Genomic DNA, 11,937 nt, shown 5'->3' with positions numbered 1-11,937 from the left:
GCTACCTTCCAGAATCGGGAGGCGATAAATGGTAGTTGTGGAAGTTCCCCAGCGTGTGGCACTTTGTGGCTACAGACTAGCAAAGTAAAATGTCTATAAAACAAGAAAATACTTAAATTTAAAAATTAAAGTAGAGAATGTGGGGCTGGGGTGGGAGGTGGCTGATGCACGGGGTGGGAGCTCTCAGCACGCCAGGGACCTCTCTCCCACTGGGCACTTGGTTCCATTTTTTAAACAGCTTTAACGGCGAGAACATTCTTCCTTATGTCAAGCTGAAAGCTGCCTCCCCAGCTCTCCGCCCATTGATCTCATGAGTCAGGCTCCCCATGAGTCACTTCTGCTCCCTGGAGCGGTGCAGAGGAAGGCTTCCTTCCTGGGGAGCCCCCAGAAGCTGTGCCACTCTGCTCCCCGCCTTCTCTTCTCCCCTGTGTCCCCGCGATGAGCTCTCCCTTGGATGGCACCGCAGAGCAGAGCCCGGGAGGGAGGAGGGACCCTGAGCCAGCGAGCCACCGTGGTCCCAGTGCCCTCGGAGAGCCACGGCCTCCAGCGAGCTCGGAGTCTATTATTATAATGAAATGCCTCATCCTCCGGTTACGTGGCCCTGAGGCTGGGCACAGAAACATGAGCTGACGGGGGCCAGCAGATCAAAATCACTTCCAAGAATATCCCGGCCCGCGCCGCTCCTCCTGCACGGCCTGGTGTAGGCCCGGCCCGGCCGGCACTTCCTCCCCACACTCCCCGGGAATGAGGCTATCATGTCGCACACACTGAAATTCAATAAACTGGAACAATCGGAGGAAGTGTAGAGCTTTCTCCACACGGGGAGTGAAACGGGACCCTGCTTATCAAAGCGACGAGATTTATTCAGTTGTTACAAACTTCCAAAGACTTCCTTTCCCAAAAGAAAGGCCCGGGGCGGGGGGTGGGGTGGGGGTGGGGGGTCATGTCCTTCGGTCACCTCCACAGAGCCGGGTCCACCATCTGCTTCACTCCAAGCAGGCCTTCAAGGGCACCCCCAACCCCCACCTGGCCTCTCGCCTCCGAGATCCAGGGCCAGGGAGGGAGCGATCCATCTTTCAAGAGTCCAGGTAGGGGAGGCCCAACCTCCTCTCAGACCACAGGCCAGTCCCCAACACGGGGACCGACCTGGGAGCAGGGAAGGGGGAGGAGAAGAGGGGGGAGGGAAGGGCAGATAAGGACAGAGAGGGCTCACCTGGAGGGACGAACCCAGGGAAGGGGCAAGTTCCCTCCTCCGCACCTGCTCTTGGCACCTTCCGCACTAACCCAGGCCCTCCAGCCCAAGCCCCACGCCAGGTGGTCCTCCCTGCCTCTGGACTCCCCTCCACTGCCCGCTGGCCTACTGCTGCAGATCAATCTTGCTACCTTCGCATTTCCGTCCTGCCCTCTGTCTCTATGTCGCGCCCTCCAAGTAGAACACACCTGCTGAGCCAAGTGAATGGGGCTCTGGTTCCCTGGCCCCAAGCAGGCCCCAAATCCTGTGGTGGGCCCTTGCCCGGGCTGCCTCCCCACGGGCCCTCTGCTCTCCTTCATAGCCAGGCAGAGGCTCCTGCCAAGCGTGCGGAGCCCTGGGCCTCTCCCCTGACCCCGTGCCTGATGCCCTTCCACTGGGACGGGCTTGACCACTGTCCCGTGCTCCCCTGCCAGTGCCCAGGGTGGGGGGTAGGCTCTGAAATGGGGGCACAGCGGAGCTGGCCTGTGCTCTCAGACGAGGAGGTGCTCTTGGGGTGGATGGAAGCCCACTTACCGCGGCGGACAGGTGAACCCGACACCAGTGTATTGGTTTCCACAGAAGTGGCTTCAGAAGAACAACTTCTGGGAAGCTTCCTCTGCTTCCTGGAGGAGGTGTGCCCCCCATCTCAGATGGTCTCTGCACAGAGAAGTTGATCTAAGGGACCGGACCTTTTACAAGATGCGGGGAACCCTTTTGGTGGTCTCTACTCTGGAGGGACTCCCTGACTTTCCTGCTCTAGAAGCCAAGAACCAGTCCTTGGAAGGATGAACATCTCACCTGTGTCCTTGGGAGCCTTAATACTAATAAAAGCTAAATTTGGACAGGGCTTCAGAATCCTTCTCAACACCACAAACCAGATCAGTCAGAGTTGGCCTCTACAAGTTGAAACCTGTTCGTTCTTCCTGAGGAGGACCCTTGGCATCTCCCCACGGGTGACATGACCCCTGAGCCGTCAGCTCACGGCTCATCTCCAGGACATCACCCTGGGGTGAGGTGCCCCCAGCCGCCCACTTGCTCTAACCTTGAGGCCTCCCTCGTTCTCTCCCCCGCGGCCTGGCAGCACTGGGCGGTGGGCAGGAGTGCGGGAACCACACGGTCCAGCCAGCCACCTCCTCCACGCAGATGGCACCTTCCCATGCGCCTGGGTCACTCAGGCATTTCTAGGCCTTCTCTGGGCTTCCATGTATCCACCAACCCGTCAGCAGTGACTGAACACCTCCTACAGAGAGCCTCAGCCATGGTCGGCAGCTGATCACCTACAGAAACTCAGGATGGCTGCATTCGTGTTAACTGCATCAGCTACGAACGGAGAAAATTCAGTTAAAATTGCCCTAAGAAATAGGACATTTATTGTGTCGCATAAGAAGCACAGAGTCGAAAATCGGGGCTCGCGGAGGCACACCCCAAGTCCCAGGAGCTCCAACTTCCCATGGGGTCGCAGAGCAGCCTCTGGTCCAGGGCCTGGACGCGTTCCAGGGGGCGCTTCTCCCTCTCGGGTCTCCAGGCCCCTAAAACCGGCTTTCCCAGAGGTTACCCTGGCAAAGGGCCAACCATCCTTCAGGTCCCCTGGGTCTGGAAGTCTCCTGGCCTAATCCTAACCCAAGCGAGGGCAAGCAGAGGGAGTCCTCGGGATGGGCTCAAGCCCCTGGGGGCTTCCTGGGACAAAGGAATCCAGGACCCCATTTGGAGGCCTCAGCAGCGGGGGCTGTGCGGGCATCCACACCCGGCCCGGGGTTTGGGGAACTTCACAGACCCCCTGACGTCTCTACAGAGACCACACAGGAAGATTCCCCTGGCGGCCTGGGGACCAGACACTAGGTCAGCACTATGCACTGGACACACGCCTCCCCCCAGAGACGCACGCTCTCGGCTAGCAGGGGACACGCAGGTGCCCATCGGGGCCACAGAGAGACCATCCGGCCATGGAAAGATCACCCTGGTCAGTGGAAGGGCAAGAAGGACCCCCACAGCGGCTCGGCGGTTCACACGGAGGAAAGTTGTGCTGGGACGACATGGGGAAACCGAGGCAGCACGCTAGCATGGACCAGATTCCAGGGGAAGGAAAGGCAGGCGGGGGGCGTGGCCCACAGACATTCCAGACCCCGAAAAAGCCCTGAGTTTTTCCCGTGACAGAGGAGTTTGCAGCTGTGGCTACAACTAAGCCACTGGCCGGCCCACGGCTGTGTTTGTATTGAGTCCTTTTGATGACAGCGTGAATTCTGAGAACAAAGCTTCCAGGCTGGGGCTGTGTAACCAGAACCCGGAGACAAAAATAGCTTCTCCTGCCATGCGTGTGTAGGGTCTGATGTGTCGCTTTGAGAAAGTGTTTCTGTCATTTAGAAAACTTAGCAGGTTTCTAAAAAACCACAAAACAGGTGAATGATGGAACATTTCTATTGGGCTAGTTTCATCACATATAATATTCTTTTAGTTATTTAGTACGTACCTAATTAACTTTTCCTTCTCTGATTGAAAAATCCAGTGACTTTTCAAAGTGTTTCAAGGTATAATACAGAATGATCTAGCAGATTAAAAGGTTGGAGTTTTTATAGAAACGTGGAAGAGGGTATCAGGGAACTGAAAACAAATCTTTTTATTTTATTATGTTATGTTAGTCACCATACACGACATCATTAGTTTTCCACGATTCATCCAGAATTCCACGATTCATTGTTTACTAATAACACACAGCGCTCCCTGCAATCTGTGCCCTCCTGAATACCCAGCCCCTCACTCCCCTCCCCTCTAAAACCCTCGGCTCGTTTCCCAGAACCCATAGTCTCTCATGGTTCATCTCCCGCCTCTGATTTTGCCCCTTTCATTTTTCCCTTCCTTCTCCTAATGTCCTCCATGCTATTCCTTATGTTCTACATGTAAGTAAAACCAAAAGGTAATTGTCTTTCTCTGCTTGATTATTTCACTTAGCCTGATCTCCTCCAGTCCCGTCCATGTCAATGCAAATGGTGGGTAGTCATCCTTACCGATGGCTGCGTAATACTCCGCTGTGTATATGGACCACATCTTCCTTATCCATTCAATCTGTTTAAAGGGCATCTCTGCTCTTTCCACAGTTTGGCGACTGTGGTCATTGCTACTATGAAACACTGGGGTGCTTGTGCCCTTCTTTTCACTACATCTGTATCTTTGGGGTAAATTACCCAATAGTGCAATTGCAGGGTCATAGAGTGGCTCTATTTTTAACTTTTTGAGGAACCTCCACACTGGTTTTCCAAAGTGACTTACCAACTGCATTCCCACTAACAGTGTAAGAGGGTTCCCCTTTCTCCCATCCTCTCCAACACTGTTTCTTGACTTGTCAATTTTGGCCATTCTAACTGGCGTAAGGTGGTATCTCAAGGTGGTTTGATTGAATCTCCCTGATGGCTAGTGATGATGAACATTTTTTCATGTGTCTGTCTGTAGCCATTTGTATGTCTTTCTTTGGAGAAGTGTCTGTTCATGTCTTCTAGCCCATTTTTTGACTTGATTATTTGTTTTTGAGTTTGAGAAGTTGAGTGTTGAGTTTGAGAAGTTCATTACAGATCTAAAAGCAAATCTTGAGGAATAAGCTTTCCTTAGAAAGGCACATCCACATCCTCAGACGATATTGCTAAATCGATGTCAGGAAATGCCCCAAAGAGAACATAGCTCCCTTGTGTCCTACCTGAATTCCTGAATTGGGATATTTATACCCAATACTGGTCAAGAAGAAGTGAATCATGAAGAACTATGGATTTATAACATGTACTATGGAGAAATTAAGATTATATAAATATATTGATAATAAAACAATATAAGTATATCCAATCTCTTTATCAACATAAAACGAATTGCATTTTCTTTATAGCTTCCTTTCATGTGTATCATGTATATTTATGTTACTTTTTAAAATATTTGCAATACTTCAATATTTCATATCCTTACCTGACATTATTTTGTAGACATTGTATTTTTGTATTACACTCTGTCATTTTTAATCACCATGTAATATGTTATAAAGTTTTAGTATTCTGTGACAAAGTAATTGTCACTATATTATTGGATTTTTAAAACTCTTTTAATTCCACCTTTATGCCTCATTATAGATATAGCTTCTCTTAATTTGTATTATTTCACTCTCTGAACAGAATTATGGGGTCAGTGTGTAGAATGTTGTGGCTCTTCATGGTAACTCTTCCAAATTCCTTTCCAAAATAATCAAACCAATTGGTACTTCCATCAGGAATTCCTGGATATTCCAACTTACCCATTCCTTCCTATAACAACAGGGTCTCTGTTGTTACAATGACGTTACACATTACTTTGTGCTTCACTACCAGTGAGTTTAGTGGTAGAGAATAGTCACTGAATTCATTTGTTAACTTTAGTTTCAACTTTTGTGAACTGTGAACTTTTTTGGCCATTCTTTAGAGTCTTATATGCTTGGACATTTGTAAGAATCTTTTATGTATTTTTCACACCTCTGTCATTTATTACAAAAATACTTACTGTTACCACATTATTATTATTCACCATTTATTATTGCTCACATGTGCTGAGTGACCTCATTATAACCACATGTGAGGAAGGATGATCCCCATTTTATAGATAAGAAAATAGAGGCTCCACCACTTAGACATTTTGGTCAACAACACAGAGCTAGAAAATGTCAGCCATGACTCTAGATAGTCCCTTACTGCCCTGCCATGGTCCCAGTATTCTACAGACTCTTTCTGTCTTGGTGTATTCTGGTTACTTGGTTTTTATAACATTGTGGTTTTTGATTCCATATAATCATGCATGTCCATATTGTTTTAAATTTTTTTATTTCTCTATAACCATAATTGCCACTAAGCACACGTTTGTTGACTTTGCTTGATATGGGTATTTAATAACTCCCAGGGAACGGTGCGCAAACCTACTTTGTAGAGCCATTTTTGACATCCGAAGCATCACTTGAAGTAGATGGTCACTGAGATGCAGAGATCTTTGTCATAGAGAATTTTAATTTAGAAGGATTTCTTTCCATAACTCAAATCTACCCATTTTAGAATTAGCACGAGTAATAACATTTTCCAAGTAAGAGAAGAAAAATGAGGCCGTAATGAGCTGTGCTTTGGGAGGAGAGCAGAAGCGAAGCAGACGTGAAGATCTGAGCTGACTGTCCCCTGTCACCGCGCTGGCTCGCTACTGCCGGGGGCCAGCCTTAGACTGTCCATGCTTGTAAGATCGGGGGTGAGTCAATGCTCCCATCGCTGGCATCTGGAGAACAGGTCCGGACACCCCGTCCGTGGCTCCTGTGCTTTGTCCGCTGCTTACCCTTCCTCCGATTCGGACACAAACCCTGAGACTCCGGGACCGGCCCACCGATCCCCAGCCCGGCCACGGGCTCCACTCTCTGCCCCATGCCCCCCTGGTGCCCTGCCCGTGCCCGCCGCCAGCCAGGCTCTCACTGGCAGCGCTCACCAGCCGCAGGTTGTGAGAACCATGGTCCCGGCTGCTATGTCTCCGGGGTGACAAGGGATTCCTAAACCGCTCATACTGTCACTGGGGGATACAGACCCTTTGATCTCCGGAAGCGCTGCCGCTGCTGCTGCCCTTCTGGGCAATTCTAACAAAGGAGGTGACTCTTAGCAAAGAAACCTTTCTGCAGTTCTCCCGAAGCCAGACACCACACTCGGGACAGGTGGCTCCGTCCGTCTCTCCGCACGGCTCCCGGAGGCGACGAGGGACCCCGGGGTCTCCCGCAGGTGCTCCTCGTCCCACGACGCTGTCCTTGCAGTCCTGGGGAGCCCGGCCGGCCCCCAGGCAAGCTTTCTCCTCCCGCCTTGCCTTCTGGGAACATGAGCCGGAGCCCGCCTTTTATTCCGGACCTCCCTCCTCTTCCAGAACGCTTGCACCTGCGGATCGACCGGCCGGGGCACTCTTCTCCTCCTCCCACTGCTGCTTGCCGGTCCCCCGCCGCCCACGGTGGTCGGTGGTCGTCTCTACCGAGAGCCCATTCACTTGCCGGCGGCGCGCACGTGATGCGTCCCAGGCAGCTCAGCCCCGTCGGCTACCGGCTCTGGCAGGACCCGTGGCCCCGCTAGCCCCCGGCTGCAATCTTTCTCGTTCCCACAGTTTATTCTGCGGCTGAGATAGCCGTACCTCCAACACAGGATCACAGCAACCCACGGTACTTATCGTAAGGACAGCTCTGTGTTTAGGAATGAGAGAACCAGGCGCGCCAGCTTTCCAGGGCCACCGTCACGGAGTGTCCCGGACGGGGGCTGAAAACAACTCTAGCCTCCCACCCTCCAGAGGCTACGAGTCTGAAACCAGGGTGTTGACAGATGCTGACAGATAGGGCCGTGCTCCCTCCGAAGCCTCTTGGGGAGGCTCCTTCTCGGCCTCTTCCAGTCCTGGAGGCCGTGGGTGGTCCTGGGCGGGGGGCAGCATCTCCGAGGCTCTGCCTCCCCCGCCCTGCCCCCGCTCCATGGAGCCTTCTTTTCCCTCCTCTTCCGGAAGGGTCCCATCAAAGCGGAGTAGGGCCCACCCTGATGACGTCATCTGATCTTGATCACAACTGCAAAATCCGTACCCCAAAGAAGGTCACGTTCACAGGCCCTGGTGGGTAGGACTTCATGTATCTTTGGGGGTCACACAGCTGAACCCTTAACATAGGCAAAGTCTGTCTTCGGCCTCCTTCTCATCATCCCAGTCTGCATTTCCATCCTCAGCCTCCCTGGAATCCCTTCTTTCCCGTATCTGCTCCCCAGCCCCATTCCAAATGAGCATCGGCAGGAGGTCGGAGGGAAGCTGGGCTCCTGCTGGGGTGGGATTAAAAGTCTTACACTCACAGAAGACACTGATGATGGGGTTGGACACATCCGTGAAGGACGGAGGAAGGCAGGTGATTGAGGCCTTGAGATCCTTTCTGGAGGCATCTGCTGGGTTTGCTGACACCGAGGCTCGAGCCAGAAGCCTGGTGTCCCCGGGTCTGAGTGAATCCGCCGGTCCCAGCACTCCCGGCACGAAGCAGCTGGAGGCTCACTACTGTAGGGCAGAGGGAACTGTCAGGGAGAACAGATCTGTGAACATGAAATGCTCAGGTGCTCGAAGACCCAAAGGGTTACCGGGAAGAAACAGGGGTGGGTCCAGATAGGAGAGCCATACGTTCCCACCTTAATGGAGGAGACACGCTGGCAGACACTGTGAAGACAGGAAGCCAATGACCCCAGCCCAGTATGACCAATAAATGACACACATGTGGTCAGGCTCCTTTCTAGCACCTGCCACTGACTCAATCAATCCGTTACAGGTCGGTGATTCCTAGAAGCCAGAGGGTGACCTTAAAATCCCCCCACACAGTGGCCCAGGCAGATCAGCAATTGGAAAGACCTGACCCTGAGATGAAATCTGTCTGCGATCCTTCGTCTGGACCTAGTAGGACAGACATGTCCGGAGTTGTGACCCGAACTGCACGGGGACACCATGGCCTGTGTGATGACAGACGGGCCCCCTCCGTGGCGTCTGTGTTATGGGGCCCGGGAAGGGAGACGGAAGAGCCTGGCAGGAAGAGCTGGAGGCCACACTCCTTCACTCCTTTGGGGAGTAGGGCCCACTCCCCTGTGCCTACCTAGCAATGGTGACGCTGTGGCCAGGGCCAGGGCCAGACCCATACATCTTTACTCTTTACCCTTGTCTGTGCTCAGGGCTGTAACGAGGGCTGTGAATTCCAGCTCGTGGATCAAAGCGGTGGCGGCTAGAGGAAAGCGGGGACCACTCACAGATGCGCTGCGGGGTGAGTATCCCGGGTGCGAGGGCTCAGGCTCTGAGGCATTTCAGAATCAGTCCTCTCTTCTAGAAGTGTGTTCATGTCATCCTGGTATTTTAAAAAAGGTGCTGCATCAAAGTTCAAATTCAAGCAATAAAGTTGTTATTTAGCAACAGGTCTGTGTGCCTCCTTCAAATTTTACTTTCAGGACACCTGGGTGGCTCAGTCGGCTAAGCGTCTGCCTTGGCTCAGGTCACGATCCCAGCGTCCTGGGATCCAGCCCCATGTCCGGCTCCCTCCTGAGCGCGGAGCCTGCTTCTCCCTCTGACCCTCCCCCACTATGCTCTCTCTCTCTCTCTCTCAAATAAATAAATAAACATCTTTTTAAAAAATTTACTTTATGAAAAGATCCATCCTATGTCCTTTCGCGACCTACTCTTCTGCCTCATCTTTCAACTTCTTCCATTCATGCTGACTCACTATGCTCCAAGCTGAACAGTGTGAGTGACACCTGGACACAAGGCCGGTGGCTATGGGCGGAGATACGCTAGTTTGCCGTACAGAAGAAAGCCTCCACTTTCCTCCAGTAGGCGCCCACCATTTCTCAGACCTCGACGGAACTGTCAGGCGACTGAAAATAAATCTGCACCTTGGCCTTAAACTCTGTGCAGTGTCCTGGACCTGCCAGCTGCCCAGCCCCCAGGGACCCACTTCGGGGTGGCACACTCTCCGCTCTGGGTTCCTCCCCAAGGGCAGAGCTCCAAGCAACTCCAGCAGCTGCAAATGTAGACTTCCTTCCCCACAGTCAGATTGAGAAATAGGACCCCCTGCATGTTTGGACCCCCGCTGGAGCAGGATTTGTGTGAAAATGGGAAGGAAGGAGCTCGTTGGCTGACTTTTTAGCTCACATTCAGCAGTTTTTCTGGGGCTCGCTCACCCTGGCCTGATCTGCTCCTCAAGGATATCAGCCACACCTCTGTACGGCTTCCTCCCCCACCTTCCACCGAGCTTGTAGTCTTGCAGCCCACCTCCCGCCTCTAGGCTCTGCCTGGAGTCCCATGAAGAAGTTCTAGAGCTTACCGGCCTACGGTGCAGTCGGGGCTGGGAAAGGACTTTGGTCCACTGCGATTTCCAAACGTCTTCCTGTTTGTGCTCCTGCACTAGGCAGGCCCTCTGGGAAGCGGTCACAGACACAGAGAAAGAGCAAGAGATTTAAAAGGTGAAAGGGGAGGAACCAGGGTTGAGCAAGGGGAGCCCCGGCCCGTGGGGCAAATCTGGCAGAGTCTCCGCCAGCTCCGGAACAATGCCTTCCTATTAGAGGACTGGGACAGGTAGCAATGCCCACGCCCTCAAAACGTAAGTCCCCACCCCAAGTTCAGTCACTGATGGGGCAGCTCAGGAAGAGCATGGCCTGGGCTGGAAAGCTGAGCCCGGCTATGGGGGAGCTGGTTGCTTCTTAAAGGAAGATAACACATTCCTACCGGGACACTTCCCCATGGTTGCCCCAGCTCAGATGTGTTTTGCAGGGGTGTGTGTGTGTGTGTGTGTGTGTGTGTGTGTGTGTGATTTCACTGCTTCACTGGAGGTTGTTTCTGAAAAAGAAACTATCTCTTCTCTTCCTGGTCCTTGACCATTGACGGGGGTCCCATGCAGCCAAGTTCCCTCTCCTAGGTGTCCATTGCTAACGCGTGTGTAGATCACTGCACTCAGCATCAAGCCAGGGCCACCTCTCCCTCAAAAAGCACAGGGAGGCTCTCTCCTTGAAAATTAATTTCAAGCGGCCTCCTGGTGCTTTCTGTATGTCCCCTGGGACTTGTCCTGCAGTGTGCATGTGGCCAGCAGCACACTGGGCAGCACCTCCACTGTAGGGCTGGTGGGCAGGGGTCTTGGCGGGTCACAAAGTCTTAGCTGGCTGAGCAGAGCGGACTGGTCCTGCAGGCTGGCGGGGGGACCCCTGAGAGCCCCCCACCTCCGTCATTCCTCCACACCCTCAGAAGTCCCGGGATCCAGCCCAGCTTCCCATTGTCCGGGCCCCAAGGTGAAGGACAGCCGACCGTGAATCAGCTCAAGTGCCTTTGGCCATCCGGTCCGAATGCCTGGGTCGCAGCGTGTGTTACACATGTCACATCAAAACATCCCTAAAAATAAGGGCTGATGTCAGGAGGCTGGGCCGTGAGAGCTCCGGGTGAAAGGGCAGAAGAGGGAGCAAGACCCAGGGGGAGCTCGTCCCTCCCGAGTCTTCTCTCTTCCGGGGACACTGAAGAACCAAGTGCGAGCAAACTGTGCCCTTCACCTTCGGAAAGACCCTGAAATGCTTACTTTCCAGATAAGGTTAAACAACAGGAAACTTTCAAAATCTGTTTCTTCCGACTGGAACTGCAGCTCAAAGAACCTCTCCTCCGGGGCCCAGGCTTCCCCTCTCCCTCCCAGGGCTCCCCCCCCACCCCGCCTCCGCTCCCTTCTCCCTCCCCCTCCCCCTCCTCCTCTCCGGCCTCCCCTCCCTCCTCTCCGGGCTCCCCCCTCTCTCCTGCCTCCCACTCCTGCAGGAGCCCCTCTGGAGCCTCTCTGCGGGTTTGGACCCAGCCCGAGCTGCTCCAGATTCTGCAGGCGAGCCGCTCCTTTATAGACTTACACTCTGTTGTCACAGACGCGGACCCCAGGAGCCCAGAGGGCACCTGGAACCAACCGCGTGGAAGGGGCCCCAGGCGACAGTGACCATGGCCCGCGCTCCAGTGGGCCCCGCGCCGGAGCAGGGGTCAGCACCCGGTGCGGAAGCTTCTGGGGGTCAAAGGCCTGGGGATGCCAGAGTGCCAGCCCTTGGAACGATTTTATTTTATGAATGTTAACACACTAGAAGCTCATAACACGGCCAAGTGGTTATGAGCTCAAAAGCTTTGTGAGAGATTTTCTCTGAGGACTCGTTAATGTGGTCTTTTAATGGAATCCTCCC

At 53.3% G+C, this 11,937-nt stretch overlaps 1 protein-coding gene and 1 long non-coding RNA gene across 2 annotated transcripts in view; one reads left to right on the top strand and one right to left on the bottom strand.

Annotated features, from left to right (window-relative positions):
- PACRG (parkin coregulated) overlaps nucleotides 1–8,554 on the top strand; it is a 512,994-nt gene extending 504,440 nt beyond the window's left edge. The window contains exon 5 of the mRNA XM_032337981.1: nucleotides 8,532–8,554. Coding sequence (XP_032193872.1) covers nucleotides 8,532–8,539 — 8 coding nt within the window. The 3' untranslated portion in view covers nucleotides 8,540–8,554. The remainder of the gene's footprint in view (nucleotides 1–8,531) is intronic.
- LOC116587475 lies at nucleotides 6,041–11,421 on the bottom strand. Its single transcript, XR_004284461.1, has 2 exons — nucleotides 10,068–11,421; nucleotides 6,041–8,283 (listed from the first exon to the last, which is right to left on the bottom strand). It is a non-coding gene; the product is annotated as an uncharacterized LOC116587475 (long non-coding RNA).
- Nucleotides 11,422–11,937: the final 516 nt, after the last annotated feature.

The sequence above is a fragment of the Mustela erminea genome, chromosome 4 (genome assembly GCF_009829155.1).
Source record: "Mustela erminea isolate mMusErm1 chromosome 4, mMusErm1.Pri, whole genome shotgun sequence".
In the NCBI taxonomy this organism is placed as follows: domain Eukaryota; kingdom Metazoa; phylum Chordata; class Mammalia; order Carnivora; family Mustelidae; genus Mustela; species Mustela erminea.
Note: the sequence above shows the minus strand (reverse complement) of the source record. Positions and strands in the feature narration are given on the sequence as shown.